Source organism: Seriola lalandi, unplaced genomic scaffold (genome assembly GCF_002814215.2).
Source record: "Seriola lalandi dorsalis isolate HSWRI2012SDOR001 ecotype SW California unplaced genomic scaffold, Sedor1 jcf7180002054958, whole genome shotgun sequence".
Taxonomy (NCBI): domain Eukaryota; kingdom Metazoa; phylum Chordata; class Actinopteri; order Carangiformes; family Carangidae; genus Seriola; species Seriola lalandi.
In genome coordinates this window covers 517,052-543,628 of record NW_019525509.1, presented here as the reverse complement: position 1 = coordinate 543,628, position 26,577 = coordinate 517,052, and the positions used below count along the sequence as shown (strand labels likewise).

General features: G+C 40.7%; 3 protein-coding genes across 7 annotated transcripts in view; 2 read left to right on the top strand and 1 right to left on the bottom strand.

The window, feature by feature from the left end:
- LOC111645829 (neuronal-specific septin-3-like) overlaps nucleotides 1-26,577 on the bottom strand; it is a 73,513-nt gene that overhangs the window by 27,018 nt on the left and 19,918 nt on the right. For 3 of the 5 annotated variants that reach the window (XM_023395140.2, XM_087170747.1, XM_023395142.2), the window contains one exon: nucleotides 14,837-15,589. In XM_023395140.2, coding sequence (XP_023250908.1) covers nucleotides 14,837-15,589 — 753 coding nt within the window. Of the gene's footprint in view, nucleotides 1-14,836; nucleotides 15,590-16,176; nucleotides 16,226-24,591; nucleotides 24,912-26,577 lie in introns of those variants that run through there. The other 2 variants (XM_023395141.2, XM_087170748.1) reach the window with 2 other exon arrangements.
- On the top strand, nucleotides 1,561-4,831 carry LOC147817442 (uncharacterized). The gene is made up of 2 exons (XM_087170749.1): nucleotides 1,561-1,705; nucleotides 2,888-4,831. Exon 2 carries the CDS (start codon nucleotides 2,889-2,891, stop codon nucleotides 3,774-3,776), a length of 888 nt encoding a protein of 295 aa, XP_087026875.1. The 5' UTR covers nucleotides 1,561-1,705; nucleotide 2,888; the 3' UTR covers nucleotides 3,777-4,831.
- Nucleotides 5,762-9,112, top strand: LOC111645830 (uncharacterized). The gene is made up of 2 exons (XM_023395145.2): nucleotides 5,762-5,900; nucleotides 6,413-9,112. Exon 2 carries the CDS (start codon nucleotides 6,414-6,416, stop codon nucleotides 7,908-7,910), a length of 1,497 nt encoding a protein of 498 aa, XP_023250913.1. The 5' UTR covers nucleotides 5,762-5,900; nucleotide 6,413; the 3' UTR covers nucleotides 7,911-9,112.

Genomic DNA, 26,577 nt, shown 5'->3' with positions numbered 1-26,577 from the left:
CTACATTAATGGGAAAACGAGTCAAATATTGTCAGACCGAATCTGAGGTGGTCTGGGCCACATGTGTCCACATTCTTTTAGCAGTGTAAACGCAAATGCGTCCTGGGCCACACTGAAGGGCCGCCTACTTGTGTTTCATAGGCCCTGTTAAGACCTGGTATTAACATCCGTCTCAGTGATCCGATCACAAGTGGACAGCTCTCAGTTCGTCAGTTCACACCTGGCTTTAAAATGCATCTCCACATGCGTCTTGATTGACCACTTGTGATCGGATCTCACTTCCTGCTTTATATGCAAGGCTGAAAAATGAAGTGTACACGGAAGCACCAAAAACTGCACTTATTGAATGGCTCCAAAAGCGAGTCAATGCCCATAGACTCCCATGTTAAAATGCCCAACTTTACAGCAGAAATAAACATGTTTACAGCCTGGTACAAAAAACTGTTTTTTGGATGGCGATGACGGAAAGGCCCACTCTGAACTTCAAAACCATTCTTCAGAAACCCTTGGGTGACGTCACGGAGGCTACGTCCATCTTTATTTACAGTCTATGGACCGAGCAAGTGAGAGAGAGAGAGAGAGAGAGAGAGAGAGAGAGAGAGAGAGGGGCACGGCGGGGTTATTTGCATATCAAGCGGGGAAGTGAGATCCGATCACAAGTGGTCAATCAAGACGCATGTGGAGACGCATTTTAAAGTCAGGTGTGAACTGACGTACGGAGCTTTCCACTGTGATCGGATCACTGAGGACGCGCGTTAATTCTAGTGCTGATTGATTAAGCTTATTTTAAACATCATCGCGATATGAACTTGTGCAATAAACTCATCGCAAAAGACCGGCTGAATACACGCTGAATTAGAAAAAAATACATTTTATTTACTGTCCTTCATCACACCACCTGTTCGACAAGATTTAAACACGAAGAAAAGCTACACCCCCCCACCCCACCCCCCAGCAACGTTACCTGCAGCTCTGCTAAACTGTATGCACACTTCAATATCTGTTCACTTATCTCAAGTAATATCGTCATCGTAAAATTTAACAGTGTCATTGCCCATCGCAAATTTTCCTCATATCGTGCAGACATACCCGCCATGTTATTTGACCAAATGTGCATGCCGGGTCTGGCTAACACTAAATCCTAAAACTGTGAGGAGCGCAATGAGACAGAGAGGCAGAGTGGACTGGTTATATTTTGCAGTGAGAACCAACAGAGAAGCTAGATTCAGAGCAGGTTAAGGAGGAATTTGCGGTGCATGAGATACGGAGTGACATTTAGACACGTATGTGCAACACTGTACAACAACTACTGCGTTGCCTGGCAATGTAGCGTTCTGTCTGTTTATCAGCTGCAGTCACCATTGAGTTTGTTGTTTATACATCTCGTCTTTTTCTGCTGCTTTATTCTTTTGTTACTTCTATAATAAGTGACACAAGTGGGTTCTGCCGCATACCCGGATACAACGTACACCTGGCTACCCGGAGCCATTTAATTCAAACTGTAGATAATAACAGTGCAAACTCTACTCTCTTTGCAGGCATTGTCATAAAGCTGTGTCAGTGATTCTGCTTTTTGAAACAAACTTCCTTCCTGTAACCCCTAGCAATGCTTGTTCCCCCGGTTTCATTTATAAGGAAATGAAAATTACAACTGCTCATACACAAAGACAGAGAACAGAAACTTAAAACCAGCCGACTTAAACAGGTGAGTGCCCTTATTTTCTCATAGCTTTTGGTTTTACCTCAGCTTCCATTCAACATCATTAGTGAGCTGTTTGTGCCTAGTCTTGTTTGTGAATGTTAGACTTAAGCACAATGCATCTGACAGTTTGTTTTATTAGATTAGGACTAGATCACTCTGCGCTTAGCCAGTCTTCTCTGAAATCTTCTTTTCACACATGAGAAACACATTAGTGTTTCCAAATTCAACAACATATAAATACATCCACCAACATCCCCCTCATAGCCTTGAAACATTTAACTTCTTTGTTTGTAGGAATTGTGATTATTGATTAATCAAACAGAGGATAAATAGAAAAATAATTTGCTATTATTGTTTGTGTTATTTAGTTAGTAGTTGTTAGCAGTTTACTTAAAGTTATAAAACTGACATTTCTACAGTTAAACCAGACAAGTTTAATTTTTTACAAGTCTGTCTTAAAACAACATTCAGGCATTCCTCCTGTTCATACTGACAATTAAGTGATTCCTTCCTGATGCAACAATCTTAGTATAAACTCCACTCTTTCTTTTATTTTTTATTTTAAAAGTATATTTTTTGGGGCTTTTTTATGCCTTTATTTGATAGTACAGTAGATAGACAGGAAATGGGGAGGCAGAGAGAGGGGGAATGACATGCAGCAAAGGCCGTCCAATGCGGGACTTGAACCGGGGCCAACTGCACGACTCCCCTAAACTCCACTCTTTGTTTTACTATTCCTCTGTCAGAAATAAAAGCAATAGCAAGGTAACACCGTCTGTTGAAGCACAAAGAAGGAAGTTTATACTAAAACGACTAACTTTGCAATGCATTCACTGGTTTTAATTTGGTAAGACTGCTGAAACCTAATTTTAGCTTCATATGAAATATATGTTTGCAAAGAAATAATCCCTAATATCAGCCCAACTGCTCTTGCCAGTATTAGCTGGAGGAACAATAACAAAAAAATGTTTTAATTCTATCGTTTTAAGACCGAGTGGAAAAATTGTGAACCCATGTTTTGTGAGTTAAAATGATGTCATCATTGAAAATCCTAGAAAATAAAATAAAATTATCAATCATGAAAATAATAATTAGATGCATCCCTTATGACTAATAAATGTATGGATTGAGAATGTAGAGTACAAATTGAAAATTCAACTAAGGATTTTTTCAATATTGTTACAGGATGATGAAGATGTCAGGAAGAGTCACAAGTTGCTGTGTAGCTCTGTTCCTTACCCTGACCTCTGTGTCAGCTGTGAGAAAGCTCAATTCAATCAATGATTTGAAGGAAATCAACTTTGGCCAATCTGTGCCCACGCACAGTCTCCTGCTGCTCCACTGGTTTGCCAACATTGTTGATATTGACAGAAACAATGTCATATACTTGACCTTTGATCCAAACAATGAAGATTATGGCTCGCATCATTATGGCAACTTTGAGGGGCTGTTGGAACAACGGCCTTACGGACAGCGGTACTACACTGTTGGCAATCTCCATCAAGACTCGCCCAGGCGACTTCCATCTTATGTCCTCCATCCCAAGGCAGAGTATACGGGAAGAAACAGGGACCGGATCATAGTCAGAGTCAGCGATCAGAACACAGGACGGCAGAGGATACACAGAGTGTACCTCACACAGCATTATGGGGTTCCTGAACATCCGGGGACATATGATCCAGATCATACCTACGAGATCACGACTAACCTTTTAAGAGAAATCAGAGAGTTTTCTGTAGAAAATCGGCAGTCACTCATGTACCTCAGAGATCGCTTTGGAAGAAACGCTAATGACTTCCAATTACAGGACATAAGAAACACATGGGGTCAACTTGCTGGTCTTGGACTGCTGCTGTTTATTGTGCTCCAGAGAGGGTACTACTCTAACCAATCCAACTACAGTCATCTGCAGGCGGCAAGAAGAAACACAGACACTGATTTCTTTGGCAGCAGACAAAATCATGGGAATGCTAATACTTCAAACATCTGTACAGGCATCTGTACTTGTATTGCGGTCATTTTATTTTTGTTAGTTGTTATGATTGTCATTTCTTCATCAGATATGAGAAGATGACAAGACATGAGGGAGAGCAAGTTGCTAGATATTGTCTAAACAAAAGTGTGATGGAAATGCTTTTCAATGATGACGAAGACATGGAAGCCAGCAGGAGTTAACATGAATGAGAATCAGTCTGTTATGACACCTCAGTAGACCTGGATGATGGCGACGGGTAGTTCTACTATTCTGTTGTATGCTTTGTTTTGCCTCCATATGATGCATTAATTGTGTACTTTATTTTCTTCATATTGAGACATAGGCTTAGTATGACATGCTTGTGATGAAAGACCAAATATTAAAAAAATCACAACTGTTTGCATTGAAGCGCTGGGAGTCTTGAGGGATTCAGTTCAGACCAGTCAGTCAGCCAACTTTATCAGACTATAGGATCATAGTAAAAACTCAGTGATCAGCACATCTTCTTCACCAAGAGCTGAAGGAGTCATCAGTGATTGAAGGTGGTGAAGTGTTTGTTCTGACTGAAAACCTGCAGAAGCTGACCTCAAGAGACATCTGCTGTAAATAACATTTGAATGGCTCTTGAATTTGTTTTAAATTTGTTTTTTTTTGTTTTTTTTTTTTTTTTTAAAAAACAACATGGCAGTTTTAAGCTTTATTAAAGGGTTACGTGTAAGGGGTTGTATTTCGCCAAAAACATATCTGGATATTTGAGCTTTATATTTCTATTAAAAAAAACTGCAGTTAGGTAATAACTTCACAAATTCTGCTCTGGTACAATCATAAACCTACAGGTGTTATTCTTGCAATAATATCATGCTCCAGCACATTGAATCTAAAAGTAGTGACTAATTGCTGACACATCCTGTGTCTGATAAACATGAAAAGAATTTAAATAGCTCTGATGTATAAATGAAACAAATGAGTGAAATGTGCTATGGCCTCTTAAGAACAACCTTCTGTAAATATATATTAGCTTTTGGATATATAAAAAAAAAAAAAATCAGGAATGTATTTTACATGATTTGTATTCTTTCTGTAACGTTGAAAATGGTGCATTTATATACCACACACTGCTTTGTTTGGTCTGTAAATAAAGTCTATAAAGCTGACACATTTGATCATCTCTTCATACCATTTCCTCAAGAAGCCCAGGTCAATGTGAAGAAGAATTCAAATACAGAGGGAAACTCTTGTGTTGGTCTTTGTGTTGATGAATTTACTTATTCAAGTTCAGTTAGAGCAGCAACTCGCCATTACTTTCTTTATTGAGTAATCACTTTAATTATGTTTTTAACTAATCAATTAATCATAAGTAAAAGTAAAATAATATAATAATGAAACAATTGTAATAATGGCAAAAATGTTATCATCAAGGTGACATCTTCAAACTTGTTTTGCCTGGCCAAAAGTCCAAAATTCAAAATTTGTTTATGGATGGAAATATATTGGGGAAAAAATTGTTTAACTCCAATAGAACAAACTGGTCTAAAACCACCACATACTTGGGTTTGAATCCAGCTGGGACCTTTTATTGCATGTCATCCCTGTTTCTCACTCCTGATTTCTGGACCATTTTACTGTGCATCCATCTAATAAAAGCAAAGTTCACCACATTTATTAGGCCAATATTGTCACCACAGGGTGCAAAAAATAAAACTGACAATAATACATTTCCCAACATCTCACTACTTTTAGGCAATGAAACCTCAAATTAGATTATCAAGAGTTGTGACACATACTGTATGTACTGAGGTACAATAAAAAAAATAATAAATAAAAAAAAAAGGATAGTATAGAAATATACAGAAAAATGCATGCAATAAAAGAATCAGGTTCTGTAATTTGAAACTGATCTGTGATAAGCAAATACTAGTTAATAATAAGCCAGCCTCTATTACAGATCTTGTAGTTCCTCACCCTGCAGTAAAAGGACACAGTCACTGTCAAACCTGGACCTGCACAGGCATGTTTCAAATCTAAACCTGCTCAAAGGAAAAAAAGAAAAGAAAAAAACTCACAGAATAAATCTTTCTAAACAGCTGTGTCAAAACTCCTGTAACCACCAGCAATGCTAGTTTCCCCAGTTTCATTTACAAGGAAAAGGAAACCAACAGGGAGTTTAAACTGCTCTCACACAAACACAGAGATCAGACATTCAACAGCAGCTGACTAAAGCAGGTGAGTGCTCTTTCTTCCTTATTTCTGCTTGGTAAAGATTTCTCTAAAAAGGTGAAAATAACACTTAGACACAATGCAGTTGACTTTATTTGGTTGGAGTACTCTGAACCTGGCCAGTCTTCTCTGAAATCTTTGTTGTGTCATAAGTGTACTCTTTCACATAGAAGTGAGGAACACGCAGTAGCATTTCCAAATTCAACAACAGATACACCTAGCCCCAACAACATCCACCTTTAGCCTTGAGACATGTAACTACTTTGTTTAATATCTTTCCTTGGAATTGTGTTATGTATTTGTATAATGAAATAGTTTATGGCATTAAGTGGTTGTTATTTATCAAGTCAAAATACCATTATTGTTAAATTTGCATATAACTATGGATTTGACATTTTTACCTTTGATCTATAAACCAGATTTATCAATCGTGACAATAAGCATTAGATCCATCCCTTGTTACAAATGCATGTACGGATTGAATAATGCAGCCAGTAACTTATTCAATATTGTTACAGGATGATGAAGATGTCAGGAAGAGTCACAAGTTGCTGTGTAGCTCTGTTCCTTACCCTGACCTCTGTGTCAGCTGTGAAAAAGTTCAATTCAATCAATGATTTGAAGAAAATCAGCTTTGGCCAATCTGTGCCCAATCACAGTCTCCTGCTGCTCCACTGGTTTGCCAACATTGTTGATATCGACAATAACGATGTCATATACTTGACCTTTGATCCAAACAATGAAGATTATGGCTCGCATCATTATGGCAACTTTGAGAGGCTGCTGGACCCACTACCTCACGGAAACATGAGATACCGGTACTACACTGTTGGCAATCTCCATCAAAACTCACCCATGCGACTTCCATCTTATGTCATTTACCCCCCAGAAGGGTATGAGGGAAGAAACAGGGACCGGATTATATTCAGAGTCATGGAGCAGAACACAAGAGGGCAAGTTTTGCAGAGAATAGACAGAGTGTACCTCACACAGCATTATGAGACTTCTGAGAATCAGGGGACAAGGTATGATCCAGACCATACGTACCAGGTCACTACCAATCTTTTGAGAGAGATCATGCAGTTTTCTGTGGGGGAAGACCAACAGTCACTGCCAGAGCTCAGAGAACGCTTTGGAAGTAACGCTGATGATTCCCATTTACGGGACATCAGAAACATATGGGGTGACCTTGCTAGTCTTGGACTGCTGGTGTTTATTGTGATCCAGGAAAAGTACTCCTCTAACAAACATAACAGATCTCAGCGTGCATCGAGAAGAAATTTACAACCTGATTTTGTTGTCAACATCCCAGAAAGCAGACAAAATCACATGGAGGTCGACACTTCACAGATTTTTGCAAGACTTCTGCATGATGAGAGGGATGACGCACTACTTGAGGTGACGACCAGCAGGAATGGAAAAGCCAGGATTGTTTGGAGAAACATTCCTAAACATCGTCTAAATAATGGAGTGATGGTAGTGCTTTTCAAGAACAATGAGGACCAGGAAGCCAGCAGGATTTATGAGTCCATTGGGAACAGAGAATCAGGTAGTTGTGACACCTCAGTACCCCTGAATGAAGGCCTTCAGGTCCGGCTGCATAAGGTGAGAATAGAGTGCTGCTTCTGGAAAAGGGTGGGAGAGGAGATATGCAGAGGACCTGAGTTTAAGAATCCCAAAGCAGTCGATATAGCAGGCTACAATGCAAAACTCCAACTCTTTGCAAAAGATGGTAAGGCTTGTGCTCGCTTATTCGTTAGGAAGACTTTCAGTGAGTGGAGGTCAGAATTTAACAAGTCTTGGGTTGGGTTCTATACCTCTGCAGATAAAGCCACACGTCACTATGAATGGTGGCAGTGGCAATGGGCAACCAAATTCAGACCTAGCGCTGATGTTGAGAGCTCCTGTTATGACGTCTATGAATATCACTCAGGTATGGCAATTTCCCCAGGAGTCCAAGCACGATTCATACTCGTGGATGAGGAAGTTAAAGTAAGCACCCCAAGCTGGAGGTGATGAAGAATACTACAGATACACTATAGACAATCTTTTTTACAAAATGTATTTTTTTTTATTTTTTTTTTTTAAAAAAAGGTAAATTATCAGCCACATTACAAATTTGAATTTATCCTTGCATGATAATTTCTGATAAAATTAAACAGTGTTCAAACCAGTGATCTCATTATTCTTAGTTAGAGTCTACCCAGTCCATAATCAAATAGCATGAGAGTTTTAAAAAAGTTAAAGAATTATTTGTGCTCTGCTTTGTTTTCTTCTAGAGATAGACCGATAAATCAGACCCGCTCGACCTGTTCATACAAGTCAAGCAACCAGCCCCGTATCTATAATTAAACATAAGCTACACAAACACTCATTCATATTGTATTTATGCAGGGTGGTTTTCTGAGGTAATTTTACATAATGTACTGTCCCATTGTGATGTGCCAACCACTCGCTCCTCAGCTCTCATTACTTGTTGGTAATTGGGGTAATCATTTGTCCTCCATCTGTCCTATGTTTTTGCTGTATGTATTCACAAAAAAAGCTTATTGGGGTTTTTTTGTGGGTAACTTAAATCACCCATCTCAGTGTGTCATGAAGTGCTCAGAGTTGTCAGGGTTTTGGTGCAGCCCTGCCAGTCATCTTAATTTCAGACTACAGGATCTGACTAAAAACAGCACATCTTCCTCACCAAGAGATGAGGAAGTCATCAGTCTAATAATTGATATAGCCTTTGCATGGACTGAAAACCTGCAGACTCTGAAATTTGCTGTAAACAACATTTGAATCACTCTTACCTGCCTGGAAAAATTACAAAACAAGATCAAAAACAATATGGCAGTTTTAAGTTTTATGATTACACAGCTGGACATTTGGAGCTTTTACCTATTTACAAAATTGCTGTTTGTTAATAAAAGCTCTAAAGCTCTCTAAATGGCTCTTTTTGTATATCATAATGCACTGCTCTGGCATGGTCATAAAGCTCAAGGCTTTATCCATGCAGCACAATGTCATGCTCCAGCACATCTAATGGTAGTGACTCACTGATAATTAAATCCTGTGTCTGAGAGATGAAGAGAATGTAAATGGCTCCGATGGAAAAATGAAAGAGTTAAGCTAAGCATCTATGGTCTATTGAGGAAATCCTGCACTGTTGTTTAGTATTATTTCTGTAATGTTTAAAATTGTGTGTTTAATAAACCACATTTCATGTGTCAGATCCATGTCAGTGTTTATTTTAAGTTTGAGAAACATTTACCCAGGTGAGTGTTTGTGTTTGTAATAGCATGTGTGCTCCACGCAAAACACGCCCACTTTCCAGAGAGATCACTTCCAACCCTTGTTACATGCACAAATCCTTGTTTCTAGCCAAGTCCCAAGGAGACCTATCAAAAGGCCTTTATGTTTGTGTGGAAGAGACAAGTAGTGTTTTAATGTGCTGAAACTAGGATAGCACTCAGCAGGCCATCACAAGACCAAACAGATCATAAGATAATGAGTCATCATTACAAACTGTTGAAGATTCAGCTTTAAGGAATACTAATCAAAAGTTCCCTCCCTAAGGCTGATGGGAGTCCAGAGCCAAGAGTTAATGACAAACACACACTGCTTTGTAAATAAGAGGTCTAAAAGCTGACACTTTCGATCAGCTCTTCATAGCAATTCCTCAAGAAGTCCAGGTTACTGTTAGTCTACAGAAAACATCTTATTCCTGCTACACAATAAAAACATTCAAACATATACAGGGACTCTTGTGTTTGTTTTGGCATTGATGAATTTACTTATTCAACATTGAAGTGACAGTCTCCATTCTGGGTCGAGCACTGAACCAAAACACATCATCTGTTAATTCGGTTTTAATTTCGTTACGCTTCCTCCAGGCCCAGCCTTAGTTTAACTGAGGTAACTGGGTCAGTTTGTGTACATGAAAGTCACAAAAAGAGTTAAGGATGCAACAAAAAATTATTTTTCATTCTTTTCTTTTTGATCATTTAATTATATAAGTAAGTAAGTTAGTAAGTTAGTTATCCCAAGTCCTAAACTAAAAAGTGTTTAATTTAAAATGAAATACAACTTTTAAAAAGCTGGAACCAGACTATCTGGCATTTATGTGGTTAATTAAACAAAATCTATGATTTATCTATAAGTAAAGTTGTTGCTGATCTACATTCAGACTACATGACGTAAGTTCTTCTTTTTGCATTCTTTCGCACATATCACATAATGTTACAGTCACAATAATGCTTTACTATCACTGATTATTAACTGCACTTTTGGCCTGCCAGCTCACAATGCAAGACTTCACAGTTCAACCAAAGAATTGTGTATAATAGTTTCTCAGTCCACAAGCTCATTCGACACAAAACAGAGCACATTGCATCATGTTGCATTGCTCTACTTCCAACATGTCCTTTGCTGAACGCTCTACTTCATGCTGTAGCCTGGCAGTTAGTGGATGTAATTTGCACCAATGCATATTTTCAAGTACCTCCTAAGGCACTTAACCATTTTACAAATTCAATAATGCACACATGTAACACCAGACAATCTCAGCTCTGTCAATTTTCTTTCAGCTACAGGAGAGCTCGGCAGTAGAATAAGTGCCATCATATTACACATCACAAAAACTTTAAACTCAGACTTTAAAATTTTGTAGTTTCGGCGATCTTTCTCATGGCATCTTTTCTAGTGGTTACAGAGTTGGCACAGATTGATAAACTAACCACCACAATTCTTTTAACTCATTTGATGCATTATGATTTTTTTTGTCTTGGCATTTATGCAATTAACACAATCCTGCAAAATAAATGCTATAAGGTATTCTATTAGGATGATGTTGAACTGCACTGCAGCTAAAGATGAGCCAGGTTCAAACCTCTTGATAGAGATCCCTGTGCCAATACAATAGTCCCAGTGAAATAAATGAAGAGCGTGTATTTTTATAAGAATCCATATCAACTGTCCTATTTGTTCTAATGCAGTTGGAAGTTTCTAGGCCTCTGTGTGTGTGTGTGTGTGTGTGTGTGTGTGTGTGTGTGAGAGAGAGAAAAGTGCCACACCCTCATCTTGCTGCGTTTACCTCTGATAAAGGAAGTCACAGCTCACATGCATCAATGTTGGCACCAGAAGATAACTGAAAAAAACATTATCTCAGTAAAAAAAACAGCTATCCCTTTAGTTTCAACTGTTTGTGGATCACACAGTCAGGGATGCAAACTGCTAAACCCAGTCATCCTTATTTATTGTTAGGTCAGTTTGTGCATCTCAGAATAAAGTGCCTTTTACCAGATATTAAACTGACTTTGTAGTATGTATCGCAGCAGCTAAGACAAAATTAATCAAGGTCAAGGTATGGACAGGAAACTAAGATGAGCTGTGTACAGAATGAATGAACGTACGTGTGTGTGTGTGTGTGTGTGTGTGTGTGTGTGTGTGTGTGTGTGTGTGTGTGTGTGTGTGTGTGTGTATAAACATGAGATCACATCCTGTGGAAGCACCACAAGACTGGATACAGCTGCTCCCTGTTACAGCCAACAAATCAACTGAAACGGAGCATGTCATTGCAGCACCTTGTGTTTTACGGCACAAAAACAACCAGCTTAATGCATATCAGTATATTCATCAGTCTCTCTCCCCTGCACATGAGCACAGACACAAAAATACACAGAGGCCTAGAGGCAGGTCGATATGGAGGTAAATATAAATATTAAATTTGACCTGTATAAAATATTCAGACACAGATTAAAGCAGAATTTGAAGTCACAAAAAAAACACACGTGAACTGTAAATAAACACAAACCACACTAAGACTTACATTGAGGCTTCAAAGTAAAGTGCAGTCACATCCAGCCAACTCCCAAATTTAAACACGAGTTTAGATTTTTGTTCCACAAGTTCTCACATTGTATTCTACAAACACTCCCATTTTGCAACATATTTACATTCATATGGATCCCCATTAAATACCATGTAGGCCCTGAAACAATAAACTAATGGGACAGCCAGAGAAACGCATTGAAAACAAACACTGCCCGTGTCCCATGGGATACAGTGCTGACACAAGCAGCAGCACAAGTAAACAACAAAGAATTAAACTGAAAAACATTCCCAGTTTTCCTTTCTAAACAATACAAAATATTTATGCAAAAATAAATACTTAAAAAAAAAAGAAAAGTTATGCTTGAATGCGTGCGGTGTGTACTTGTTGAGGAAATGGAAAGTAAATTGTAGTTTTGGGCATGTCGTCAAAGCAGTGTGGTCTGTCGGTTTAGCTTTACTCCCAAATAACTGGAGGTTAAAGTGGCCTTTTCTCATTTTGTTGTCTCCCTGTAGAAAGACTTTACAGGAAATCACTCTCTCACACACATTTTACATCTCTCTCCGTCTTCTTTTCTCCCTCTTCCCTTCTGCCCACTAACCCTCCTTTCTCCACCTCCTATCTTCTCCTTGTTTCTTCTCAAGATTTTTTCTAGAGCGACCTCCCTCCTTCCCTCCCTCCCTCCCTCCACATGCACGGCTGAGGAGGAAGATGGTAATCTGAGCCAAATGTGGCAAATGTTGAGACTTAATCCTCTCACTTTTCCTTGCTTATTTCCCTTCAAGTAACAAGACATTTTGCATGCATATATGCTTTCTGTTTCACCAGTGGTGGCGCATAGGAAACTACAGAAAAGAAATATCTTTAGAAAAAGGCAGAACTAAAATTAAATCCTTAGCTGTTTGCAAAAGAAGTGCAGTGTGTATTGAGAGACACAGAAAGATTACACACACACACACAGAGCATAAAAAGTGGAAATTGGAGGCTTTCTATTTTTATGTAGAATGTTTTATGACCTCCAGATTTGGAATGTATCACCTCCCAGCCGCCTACGCCTGGATACTACTCCACCAGTGAGAGCAGCCCATGAGCACAGCTGTCTCCAGATAGCAGTGTTACACACACACACACACACACACACACACACACAATGATGAGCTGTTCTAATCGGATAAGAGAGGGAAGCATACAGCACAAATAACCTGCAAAAGTGTCTCTGCATACATCCAGGCACAAATGATCACAATTTTTCCCACCATAACAAGAACCAGTCCCAAGCACAACTTCGATTGAAGTCTGCTTGTGAATTAAAATGATAAGATAAAGCATGCCACTGAAAATGGAACATATGTGCTGTAACCGATGCTCCTCATTCCTTTAAACCCTGCTAATGGACCCTGGACGCTGCAATTCATTATACACCACAGTAACGCAGTAAAGGATGAAATTAACACTCACAGTTTAGGTATTCACAGGAATTCAACTAAAATGCAAAGTTTGTCCTGAGGCTGGTGCTAAAAGAAAGGTCATGGGCTAACCTCAAATATTAGCTTTCATCCACTGAGGATGAGGAATATCCGTAGTGTACTTCATGGAAACCCAGCAATTAGGTTTCGAGATACCTTTTCATGCACTGAGGTGTTGCTCCAGAGATTACATGGGTGAGAAAACATTAGGAATCACCCTCAAAAACTCACACTAAATTTAGTTTCAGTCAGATCAGAAGTAATCTCAGCATATCTTGTTTCTGAACCAACATGCTGGATGGATGGACCGACCAACCGTGCCATCATTACACCCTTTTAGATCTGGAGGCAAAAAAGTTCCAGATCATATAAGGCTTTATTTTGGGATGACGAGATTACATGAGTATCAGGAGTCTTGTTCTTCCACTCTTGACCTGGTCAGCCTGAGAGGTTAAAGCAACAAAACAATGACTCACTGGTGTGCGGTATCTTACCACAGTTATGGAGCATTTCTTGATGTTTCGCCTCAGTAAAACCAATACTTATTGTGCAAGTTACTAGAAAAACATCTGATGCTCTGTTCAAGTTTGGCATCATCTATGTACCACATGTCTTATGTTAGTCAGTAGTGGCTCAAAGTAAAAAAAAAAACACCTCTGCACTGACCAGACAAGGATCATTTTGCTTTCATTTATAACTTTGTATGTCATATATGTTGAGCAAACAACAGAGAAAATTAAATCACACAAACACTGAAGTCAAAAACACCAGCAGTTACTAAACTTGCAGTATCACTAGCATCTTAATAGTAACCGATTAGTTGATAAAAAAAATATAAAGCTCTACAAAATGTACAGCTGCCAATCTCACACAATCTGAATTCACAGTGATTTTATCCTATACTTTAAGTCTGAATCCAGTGGTTGATTCAAGTTCAAGTGAGCTGGGCTACTCAGCTGCTTGCCTGTATGAGTTCAATGTTAACTGTTGTCCTGGGAGCGTCCCTGCGATTCTCATCATCACCCTCCCTGACCTACATTCACAGATTTAGACTGACAAGCTCACACGAACTCATGCTTGTGCTCGTGGTACTGCTAATTCACAGCTGCTTTTATGTGGAATAAAAAGGAACAGAAATCTCGAATAAATACAAAATAAAAATCAATAAATGGTTCCAATTTGTGTCATACTGAATTACAGAGCCCAGTTTGAAAGTTAAACTCAACATGAATTAGACAGTGTTCAGTGTGTAGATTTGCGCAGGTTGTGGTTTTAGAATGACGAGAAATATACTTGAATCGAGGTAGTGTGTTTGAGCATACATATACCAAAGCTCAACATCAGCGTGAGTGTGTTGCAAGATAAGGTTAAAATGAAATGGTTATAAAACAGGAAAGGAAGTGAGCAGCAATGAGGTAAAGCAATGATCAGATGATTTCATCAAAACATAGTTGCTGCCAAACTGTTACAAGTCATTAGATTTAGAAAGATAGGCCATGTTGAAACTGGTTACAGCAAAATTACCAAAGACTGTCAAGTGGCACTTCAATCAAAAACAAGTAGACTGTACAGGCACAGGCTAAAATGCTTCCTTGATAAGTTCACTTCATTATAAAACAGTTAGTATAGAAAACATGCTGTACTGAGCAGGTACTCACTGTCTGTTGGTCGGGCTGTGGGGGCCTCTGTGACTGGGGGCGACTGCACCCTCTCCACCCGGGGCTCTGCTAGGGAAGGCAGGGGAGCGCTAGGTGCAGGAGGCAGGTGGTTGTTGTTCTCCATTGCACTGTTTGGCACCAAACCGTCTGGCTGTCTGAAAACAGGCATCTCTGGCCTCCTGGAGGCCCCCTCAGCTGGGCTGAGGATGGGGGACGGGGGCTCTGCTCTTCTCTGGGGGGGCTCAGGGATCCGAGAAACTGGGGCAGAGGACAGCTGTGCATCCATCCTCTTGGGAGGGGCAGGGGGCTCATGGGGCCGTGTCATGCTGAGCTCTGCCCGCCTGTTTGTGGAGCTGGAGTTGGAGGAGCTGTCCAGAGCAGAGCTCCGACTGCTCAGGCTGACCTCAGGTCGTTTGAGGCCAAAGCGGGCGATGCCAGCACTGGGTGAGTTGTCAATTTGCTTGGAGGAGACCTCAATAGAGATTTCTGTGCGGCGGGAAGAAGCTGTGTCAGGGTTACGACCCCCTGATAACTCAATGCGCCTCATTCCGGTCTTTGGAGAACGTGGATTAGAGGACTCGGAGGGGGAAGATCTGGAAGAGGAGTAGTCGGAGTTGCGAGAGCTCAGGTCGTAGCTCCGCTGGCTGGATGTGGAGGAGGTGGATGAGCGGAGAGGGTTGGTGGTTCGACGAGACAAGGGTGAGGGGTGTGTGGATGTATCCGTCTCCTCCACCTCAAATGACCGCTTCAGCGCTGGAAAACACAGAACATTTGTGGTTAGACAAGAAACAGAAGAGTCTCTTGGCCTATACAGATACTAAACTAAAAGAAAACAAAACATGATCGACAAACTGGAGAACGAAGGGCCTGAGGCACTTTCATTTCTTTTCGGATGCAACAAAATGTTTGATACTAAATACAAACTGCAGTGCAGCTACTCAACCTGTATGTACATGTACCCATCATGTCTAGGTTTCTTCAGAGACTTGTTGCAATTATTTTCACAGAGATGGAAGGTAATGTTTAGCCCTGCTTGATTTGACAAGGTGTAAATCAAACGTGAATAACTTGATTGTTTACAATGTGTTAGTTGTGTAGAAACAAACGCAGCTGACGATAAGACGCAGTGAGAGCCAACACAGTACGAGGGAGGCCCCGTTTAAACCGACTCACACCGCGTGGCAACGACATTCAAATTTTACACAATGGTCATCACACCCAAGCACTTTGAGAACATTTGCAATTGAGCTGATGATAATTCCTGTTAATTTTACACAGTGACAGTGACAGACAGTGAATAGCCCAAAATAAGTAAACTCCACTGGGCATGCTAATCTTACCGGATTTAACACGCTTCACGTAGCCCGATAGCATGGCGTTTGCGATTTCAAATCCGCTCAGTAAAAAAATATTCCTATGTTCCCACCTGGTAGAGTTTAATTATATTGTAAGGTAAGAAAAACATCTGCCACTGACCGAGGAGGAGGACTCTAGTCAATTGTCTGGCTAAAGATTTGATGAAATTACACCGGCACTTCCTTCTTCTTCTTCTCAATATAGTTACCCTAACATCTCGCACACCTGTTAACATAAAGACTAGCAGACTGACCACGCCCCGTGAGGGCTCTGATGGATCGCGCGACCCCTAAATTACGCTACTATATTTCATACACTGATGTAACAAACTAAAACAGGTAAATTAAAATATTATATGCCTAACTTATACTTTTGGAGTGCATGTGTCCCAAAATAGGCTATAACTCTTTTTTCCTTTTACTTTTCGTCCTTTATGTTTGGATTTGTATGTGGATAGTTCACAGTAAATGACATACTCTTGAAAAGTTAACAGAAAAAGAGAAAGGACTCCATTTAAAACAGATTTTATCAGTTGAATGCCAATATTCCACCACCAGGTCCATGTCAGATGAGAGGGTGACACCCAGCTCACCTCGGCTCAGCCCAGAGAGCGGAGCAGCAACAAGTCCTGGAGCAACACGGCACCTGTCCCAGATAAACACCGGTGCCTGCACAGGCTTCTGGCCTGCTTCAGGGCTGACAAGCCAAGCACCAGCATGGGAGAAGACCCCTCTTCCTGGAACTCTCTGTTTTCACATCCTTGATTTGTTTCAGCAGGTTTTGTGATGAGAAGCAGCTAATGGTTCGCAGTGTGCACTGAGTTCAATGTGAAACACTGGTTTAACTGGGCATCTGCATCAGTGAGAACCTTTAACCTTTCCAATTTTCCTCTGTAATACTTTGATTATAGAGGCAGAAAATATTTGGTCACCTGCTGTCAACATTTTCTTATCTTCAGTGCGATTATGGGAATTACAGGTCAGCAATTGATGACAAGTTTGAATGACAGGTCAGCAATCCCACTCCATGTCTGCAATTCCTACACAAAGGAGGCTTCTCCAATGCTGATAATTTGAGCAAAGCCTCCTGTGTATACCTTGAATGAGCACACACTGACAGTGCATGCTTGGATATCTGCAGCCCTACTGAATCCCACACTACTTGAACATTCAGTACTTTTAGCATGATACTGAATATTCAGTACTTTAAATATGACATGTACCAGTCACAATATTAGCAGTAGCACTTTGCATCTTAATGGAAGTGCTCAACATTTGGGTTCGCTTTTGTGCAGAGAGAAAGATGAGCAGACTGATATCACTCTAATATCTGGATGCCAAAAATATAGCTGGAGTGACCGGCTGGTTATCTTAGCTTTGCATAAAGATAGGAAACAGGACTAACAGTTAGTCTGGCTCTGTGCAAACATGAGAGATGCCACCTACCAGCACCTTTAAAGCTCACTAATTTGCATGTTAAACAAATAAGATAGCTACTCCTTTAAACCCTGGTGCAACGTCCTAAAATGCTTGGGGAGTGGTTTGCCATGTTCTCATTCCTGTGTGTTTACTGTATATGGCAATTTTGGCACTTTCTTCATTACACCATTGAGAATGACAGGAAAAAATATGAAGAGAGACGAAAATAAAAAGCATTGTGACTTCGATTCAAACTCTGACATGTATGTAGTGTACATCTCCACCATCACAGATCATTTCAGCTGTCTTTGACAATAAGGTCTTTGTGTCGCTCAGAATGGAATAACGTAATTTCATTAAGAAAAAATCTGGCCTTGAAATTTTCTTGGAAGACAGGGATGTCAATGTGTTCTGTCCTTATTTAAGTGTAAGAAATATGCAAAGGAATGACACACTAGTCACAATGAAGTTATATGTAAAAATCCATTTGTATGCAGAGGTAAAGGCTTGAAATATCTAAGAGTTTTGTGTCAGTAAGGACAGGAAACGAAGCACAAATGCCTCCAATGAAAATCACTTGGGCTGCTCATGGATGTGTGATGCTTTTAATGGCAAGCTTGAGCAGTGAAAGTAAGAGGCAAAGGCATATTCACAGTGCCACAGGCCACTTGAAACTCTGTTTGACTGTGATTTTGATATAATGACCTGTTTGCCGAGAATTGCGCTAACTGTGTGGTGACACAAGAGCCCAACACAGTGAAGTCCTCACTGACATGTTGGAGACACAGGCCCCGTCAGTTATTATTCAGTGTCTCTCTGTAAGTGTGTGTGTGTTTAAACACAGCTGCAGAGTAAAGCAAACACAGCCTGGTCTGCCCTGGTTGGAGCCAAGCTCTCTGCTTCTGTTAACGTCACTGCATGATTAGGTGTGTGTGTGTATGAAAGGGGATAGATGAGGAGGTCACACATTAATATCTCTATTTTCTCTATGGCACTGTTACTTGGCTCTGTGCATGTCTCAGTGATTGTCTATGTGCCTGTATGATGGCATACAATGCTGTATATTTGTGTCTGCATTACAGTGTGTGTGTGTGCACAGGTTTTTATCAGTTTGTGTTTGTGTGTGCAATTTCAAGGACAAAGCCATTTGATCCAAACTTGCTGTACTCTGCTGCTGCTATGAGGTGATAGCAGTGATCAAAGACCTTCCAACCAAGCTAAGATAATACTAATGAGCACCAATGTGAACCAAATGTTAACCTCTGTCTCAGGCTCTTTCCATTAGCTCTCCCTTCTTCCCATTACCTCTCATTTCACCTGGAATTGAAGTAAAATCTGCTTTGAAGATTTCTGAACCCCATTCATCTTGGACTCAGTAAACAATATAGCGTAAACTTACTTGCAGACGCTACCGCCAAATAAGGAAGACACTGTAGCCAAACATGATGTTTTTCAACTATAACTCAGATGTCAGATACGGGATGAGTCCATGTAGTGTATTGAAACATGGTTAAACTGGTAGAAAATCACATGATGTTGATACTCTGTTCTCCAGTGTAGCATGTACTGTATGAGCACCACATGGACATTCTCTACGCCTCTCTGAGCATGACAGTAGATGAGTCGGACGGGTCAACAAGATGTAGTGCTGACTTTTGTCTTCAGCTCTTGAGGGAAACTGAGAATCACTGAATCACGCAGGCATTTTGTCAAACTGATAATTAAACTAAATTTGCTTCCAAGAGCTACAAAGTACAATCTCCAAACTGTGACTAACGTCCCAATCAACCATCAAGGGTAAAAGCTATGCTTCCACTAAAGTGATCCAGTAGAGTTTTTCACCTCTTGTGGCATTATGACACAGTTTTTTAAAGTTGTTTTTTTTTTAATTAGCAGCACCTGTTTGTCTTGTGTGTACACAGGAAGATGCAATACAGTAACACTGTGTTCTTGAATAACACTGAATGCAAAAATACACTTTTGTTAGACTAGAAAACTCCAGAGGGCACATGTAATGTGCTGGTATGAGGGCAAGTTAAAAAAAAACTTTCGGTTAGTTTTCATTGTTAGTGAAGGAGAGCGCCAGTCCATTAGGTTCAAATTGTCTTCACTCACACAAGGGATTCTCAGGAAATGAGGCACATGTGTAATAGTGTTACTGTTTGCACGATCTGCTTCAGTCTTCAGTGCTTGCTTGCCTACAGCCATATCAGAACTGTATTAAGTTGCAAACCCAGGATTTCCTACTGCCACTGCTTCATATCAAAGGAACACAAATTACAAAATACAGGGTGGCTTTTATTGTGAAGGAGTCATAAGAATTCAATTGAATTTGTCACTAAGTAAGCACTAAAAATGCATTGAAAAGACAAGTTTTTGTGAGTAATAGAATATGAAGGAGCATCCACTGTAAGATGTTTGATGAGAGCTTCAGGTGAAAGGCTGCACACCTTCCACTACTTAATAAGGTAACCAACTGTTTTGATTGCCTGCTCTATAAACAGATATACCGGTTGTCCTTCTGTTGAAATAGCTACTCAAGGAGTGTTTGCTGTAGTATTAATCCACAGTGGCCCACCATCCACAGCGTTACCACAGTAACCACAGATTGCTGATAAAACAACCAGAACTGAAATCTTAAGGATTATAACTTTATGGCAATATTTTAAAACGCAGCCAGTTTGACATGTTGAGCGCTCACAACTACAGTCACTTACCCTCTTCTCTCTGAACAAAGGTTCTGCAGTTTACCACAGTAGCCTAAATAAGCTCTGCATGTCAAAAAGTGCGTTGGACCAGCTGGCATAAGAGCATCTGGCCCAACTCTCTTTCCTGGAGGTGTATGTTACTGTTGTCAAACACACTTTCCATTCCCTGCAGAAACAAAAAACAATTTCTACTCAATATACGAAAGAAAATCTCTCATCACAGCCTAGTTGTTTTTAGCAATAGCATGGAGCCCGTTGATAACTCTTGGGTCTTGTCTGGGGTTGGCATCGGTGCAGGTTTCGCTCCACGTGTCCAACAGGGAGAAAAACAGCAAGGAGTACCTTAAAAGCCTAACAAAGACCTGCTGTGTTCGCACTACCCCAGAGTGACCCTTGGTGCTTCCTAGGAGCACGGATGCTGCTGGCGTCATTAGCAGGAAACCCGTTCTAGCTGTTGACTACAGAGAGACCTGATAATCCTGATAAGGATGGAGACCCCTGAGCACGGTTATCATCAGCTTCTGTCAGAGGACGCTTCCTCACACACAAGCTCTGTCAGCGAGGCTCCTCGAGGGGTTTTGTCACAAAACTGAGACTTAATGGTTAAAATCAATTGCACATTAACCCCCGTACAGCTGTTCTTTGACAACCAGAAATACTTCTACCAATGGTCCTTAATAACACAGTTTCAGTGCATTACGTGTTACAGAGCACCAACTGACTTACAGTCCCTGAAAAAATCCAAAGCCACAGCTAAGTGGCAGTTGGATTATAATAACAGTTTTCATTTTGAAAGGCATTTCAGTTCCTACCATGATCCTTCGTCAAATTTTTCGCCGTCACCATTAAGGAGTTTTGTCCTCTGAAATAAGGTGTGCTCCCTAATTTAAAAGAGATTGTTAAAACTGCTCTGCATATGATTAAAGAGCAGTAAGTATAGCAGCAACCTGGTCGTAAACTGGAATGACAAATTCTATATATGTTTCAGGGTAAAATGTTTCATGTGGCCTTTTTATACATTAGAGTAATTAAGAAGCACTTGTGCTCTGTACTGGGATCAAGAAGGTGCTCTATATTTTTCAATACTTCCCATATATGGTGATTGAATTTAGCTTTATCTCATCACTGACTGTCAAAACGTTTGTTACAGTGAATGGTTGGTGAGTGCCATGCAGGCCGGGCCCTATGCAGATCTGTAAAAAGAGGCCCGGCTGTGCTCAGATCCACTCCTTCGCTGCCTACCCCGACATTTTCACCCACCACAGAAATCTGCTCCTGTGGAATTTCCTCTCACTGCACCAGCGAATGCCCTTCACATGCAGCTTAGAGATACAGAGAGAGAGAGAAGAGAGAGAACTGAGAGAGAAGAGACTCAGAATCAGAATCAGAATCATTACAAGCCAGATATCTGGTCCATATTTGGGTCATTAAACTACTTAATGTATACTGTCTGCAGTCACTCATTAATATACTGTAGATGTTTTTAACGCGAGAAGGAAACACAAGCGGCTGTTTGCAAGAGAAAAGAGAGAACAGGCCTCTTTCAAGGAGCAGTACAAAATGATGCTGTATGAAACTGTGTGGGTGCGTGTGTGTGTGTGTGTGTGTTCCTTCTGCTCAGCGGAAAAGGCCCAGTGGCTCGGTCAATGATCTGTGTGTTTGTGAGGTCACAGCTGAGGTCATCAGCCTCATGGGCAAGAAAATCCCGTCTTCTGTCTCTCTCAGCTTCTCACAGGCGTCATCAGCAAAAAGCATGACAGAATGAATCACACTCGCTATCCAACAATGGTGACGTGGCAAATACACTCACTGTTAGACTAAAAAACTGCTCTTCCTGCTGTCATTCACAATTTTACTGTATAGATTACATGTGGCGTATTGCACAAATAAGTGTCACATCCAATGATAAAATGATCCATATTTTCTGTGGTGCTTTAAACAGAGATCTAAACATTTCACAAGCATATGATGTGAATATATTTCATAATAAATTCACAATTTTCAAATAATCAGTATAATCAGGTGATAGTCACGCCTGTGAAAAGCAAGGTTCATCGTGCATTGAATAAAATATTGATACCCTGTAGTGTGAAAGATCCATGGTCAAATTTTCACGCACACTTAAACATCACTGGGTTAAAAAGCTCCCCAGTGTGAGTCAATATAACACCAACTCACTACTGGGTTAACTTTACCCATTACCAATGAGTTTTGACTCAGAGTTAATGTTATTTTTATTCTACAAGATCAAACAGTCAATGTGTTGGCTGATTTTCTACCCATAATATGTAGTGCACAGAAAATTCAGCCGTAGAAAATTGCCACAAATGTTTTCTAGATACAAAATAAATAAGTCTTATTCGACACTATAAGTGTGGTTTGTGGTCTTTTCCATACGTAGTCCAAGGGATAGAAAATCCTACCAAAATGACCTGACTTAAATACTGTATCACCCAACTAACATTAAACCCAAACTAAGTAACTTTTGCTGGAGTCACTGTGGTCACAAGTTAAAAAATGAGGCATAATGGTAAATGCTAAATGCTAATAGTGTAACAGTATCTCAAGTAGAGAAGAGTTATTGAGTCAATGAAGTGGCTGTATAACAATGTCCATCTAAAGTTTGCTAACATTAGCCTCCATAAGCTATTGATCATACCAGACCAAGTAAGGCTGTGGCAGCAAAAAGTGTAGTATTAAAATAAGAGTTTGGTTGTTTCTCAACTGGTATTTGTGAGAGGAATAATTTCTTATTTCTTCTTTTTAAAAGCTGCATAGTCCCATTTTAAGATTAGCTGTCGTACTTGATTGCGATACAGCACATTGAAAAAGTCAGAGTAGCATGTTAATAGTCACCATTTTTTTGAAGGACGTGTCCTTCTTTTCATTATGACAATGGCTTTTTTTTCAAAGCAAATTTCAAATGAAATCTCCCCTTGACTGCAGCAAGCTGTGTCATATATGCCTTTTTAAAAGTAGTTTAACGCAATATTTTATGTGGCTAAAGTGGAATTATTGATTTAAAATGTGCCATTAAAAAAAAAAGCTCATCACAAAGCTGCTCAGTTACAGTAAGGTGAGTACTTTTCCGACCCTAATGCCTATCTCTTGGTGGGCTCTTGTAGGACTCACTGAGCCACACATGGCCAAACATCATGGTGCATGGTGATGACATATAGGTATTACCACACACTCAGCCCAACCAGGGGCAACACACGCCATTGACAATCACAACAGTAGTCCATTATGCTGGTCTTACACATGAGCGAGGGACGTCTAAAAGCATGACTTTGAACCACATGGTCGAAGCACACTCCGTCACCCATGATGCCCTTCTTTTCTGAATGCCACTTATCTTTCTGCTCTGTTGCACTGTGTAAGCAAGCAGCTTAAAGACTAAAAGAAAGAGAGAGAGGGAGAAGGAGGCAGAGAGATTCACCGTACATACCACAAGCAAACTGGTGTTGACAGAGGAGCAGCATCGGACAAGTGTGGATGCGTTCCTAATGGCTATGTGTTTGTGAGAGACAGGAGACAGATAGTCAGATAGACACGACAGGTTGGGGGAGAGGTGTTGGACTGTCAGCCCCTCCTTGCAACCACCAGCAGGCAGGCCACGGGGAGAGGGGCCGAGGATGGACGAGCTGCTGAGAGAGGAAAAGGGAAAACACAGCCGGAGGACGAGGACGTGGAGGAGGAGGCAGAGGAGTGGGAGGAGAGGGATGACAGGGGGAATCTGTGGGCCAGGGGGGAGAGAGATGAAAAGGAAGAGGAGAAGAAGGGAAACAGAGGGGGGGTAGGTGGGCCAGGTGTACAGCTGTATTGGTCAGTTGCTGTCTCCTGAGTGCTCAGCATACAGTATACAAGCAGACTCATATGGCCCTCTCTGTGATGGAGGTTGCTCTAAAGAAAGGCTGAATCAGTTGCACACTGAATACAGTTTCTCCTTTTGACACATGCAACCACATCTTAGACTCAGACACATACATGGCAACCACAACAAACACACGCCCATGCATCTCAACAAAAGTTAAAGAGCCATAAAAAGTAACACTTTAAACATTATTTCCCTTCGAAAACACCACAGCTCACCACAGACGTCAACGAACCCTTCACACTCCATTTTTCCAGATCTGCGCGGCTCCAATCAAACATATGGAAACTATCTACAGTGTCCTCATGGCAGGGTTATAGAGTGCCTCGCTCCACATAGTGACAAGAGGAAGAAAGACAGTGGAGCAGCAGAGCGCAAGAGAGAGAGAGAGAAACTAACCTTCAAAGTCTGATATGATCCCTTCCAAGTGAGCGTTGACAGTGGAATCAGACATTTTGTGGAGCAAGTGTGTATGTGCGTGTGTGTATAATGCGAGAGAAGAGGGAGCAGGGTTCCCTTTCCCCAGCAAGGAAAAGTCTTCCTGAGGCGCAGTCCCGCTTTTAAACAAATCCCAAATTAGGAGCCCGTGCAAGAGAGAGGAGGGGAGGAAAAAAAAAAAAAAACAAGAGTTGAGCAGCTCACTGATCCAAACCCGCTCCCTATCTCTCCTCTCTTTCTTAAGGCAGCAACTTATTTTTCTCTTCTCCTCCTTCTCAACTTCCAGAGCTTGGAATGAGCGAGCGATGACAACCCCCCACTCCCTCCTCTCTTCTCCCTCTCTCCCTTTAGCTCACTGCAACCCCCCCTTCCCTCCATACCTCCCTCCCCTTCTGCAGCCGTCCTCTCAGACTGGCTCCCTTGAAAGCTCTCATTTTTGACTGGGTCGGTCAAATTATATGCATGCTAACATTCAAACACACTTCCTGTAGGCTGGATGACATGGCTAACACACTCTGGGCAACTGATGAAACACACAGATAGTCATTACTGAGTCATTACTTGTTTTTAAAATCTTACAATGTTGAATATGCCAACATCAGCATCCTATAAGCACATACATCAATGCATACACTCATAGTCAGATAGAAAACAAGACAAGCCTCCATTCAATCTTATCTTATAGTACATGGAGTGAGAAGTTACAGTTGATAGAAAAATAAATCCAGGGTGGAAACAGAATCATACTATGGACTAATATGGTCAGGACAGGCTCACACAGGCAGTTAGTAGATCATCTGACAAGCTCAGTCGCTCTGGAGGCAGACATCAATAAATAAGTAGCCTAATGACTTAATGACCATGTGAATGAGCCCCTGTGTATGGGGGCGGAGGGGGAAGGGTGGACAGGGGCGTTGGTCAGTGTGTGTGTGTGTGTGTGTGTGTGTGTGTGTGAGTGTGCATGTGCTTGGGTGAAAGACGTAAGAAGGATGTGGAAGTTGGGGGATGTCCAGATCAGTATGTGTGTGTGTGTGTGTGTGTGTGTGTGTGTGTGTGTGTGTGTGTGTGTGTGTGTGTGTGTGTGGTCCAATGAATGTATGTCAAGATGGTACCATGATTATGTACAGTTGAGCACATTCACAGCAACTCCTACCTTAATTGAAAAACAAAAGTGTGAAGTCACTTTGATTCTCATCCTGTGTGAAAACTTGAATTACCCAGTGAGAAGTTGCCCTGAGGCGCATAGTCAGACTTTATCAGCTCCAGGCCGGCGACAGAAAAACCACTGCATCTGGCCTCTGCACCAAAATGAGCCATTTATTAGTGACTAGACAATAAGCACTAGTGTGTGTGTGTGTGTGTGTATGTGTGTGTGTGTGTGTGTGTGTGTGTGTGTGTGTGTGTGTGTGTATGTGTGTATGTGTTAGGAGACTCTCTCCTCACAAGGCTCATAACTCTCTTTTCAAATGGCAAAGATATACTGCTTTCAAAATAAGGGCAGCCCTGAGAGAAAACACCACATGAGGCAAAAATTAGAAGACAAATGAAATAAAAATGTGTTTGGATAGATGATAGAACATAGAGAGATATGGAAAATAATTTGGGTTTAAACTGTGATAAATCATTCAGGCTGTAAAGCGACAGAAGAATTCCTCAATAGCTGTTATCCAGTGAGTGATTTATCAGAAGATGTTTGGGACTGAAACCTTGCATGTCTGCCAATTTGCTGCTTACACTGGAATCAAAGTTTGCATTTTCTGTTGATTTAGGCATGTTTACCGATCATAAACACAGATGTGCGCAAGTGCACAAACACACACTAACACAGATTTCAAAACAAATATGAGGCTTTACTGTACCAAAACCTGCAATCTGAGATTAATCTTACACCACATTTCCACGCCATTGAACCATGCAAAGTATGTAACCAACAATATGTGTGAGAAA

Coding starts and splice junctions, on each gene's coding strand:
- LOC147817442 (XM_087170749.1), top strand. CDS start 2,889: ATGATGAAGATGTCAGGAAGAGTCACAAGTTGCTGTGTAGCTCTGTTC.
- LOC111645830 (XM_023395145.2), top strand. CDS start 6,414: ATGATGAAGATGTCAGGAAGAGTCACAAGTTGCTGTGTAGCTCTGTTC.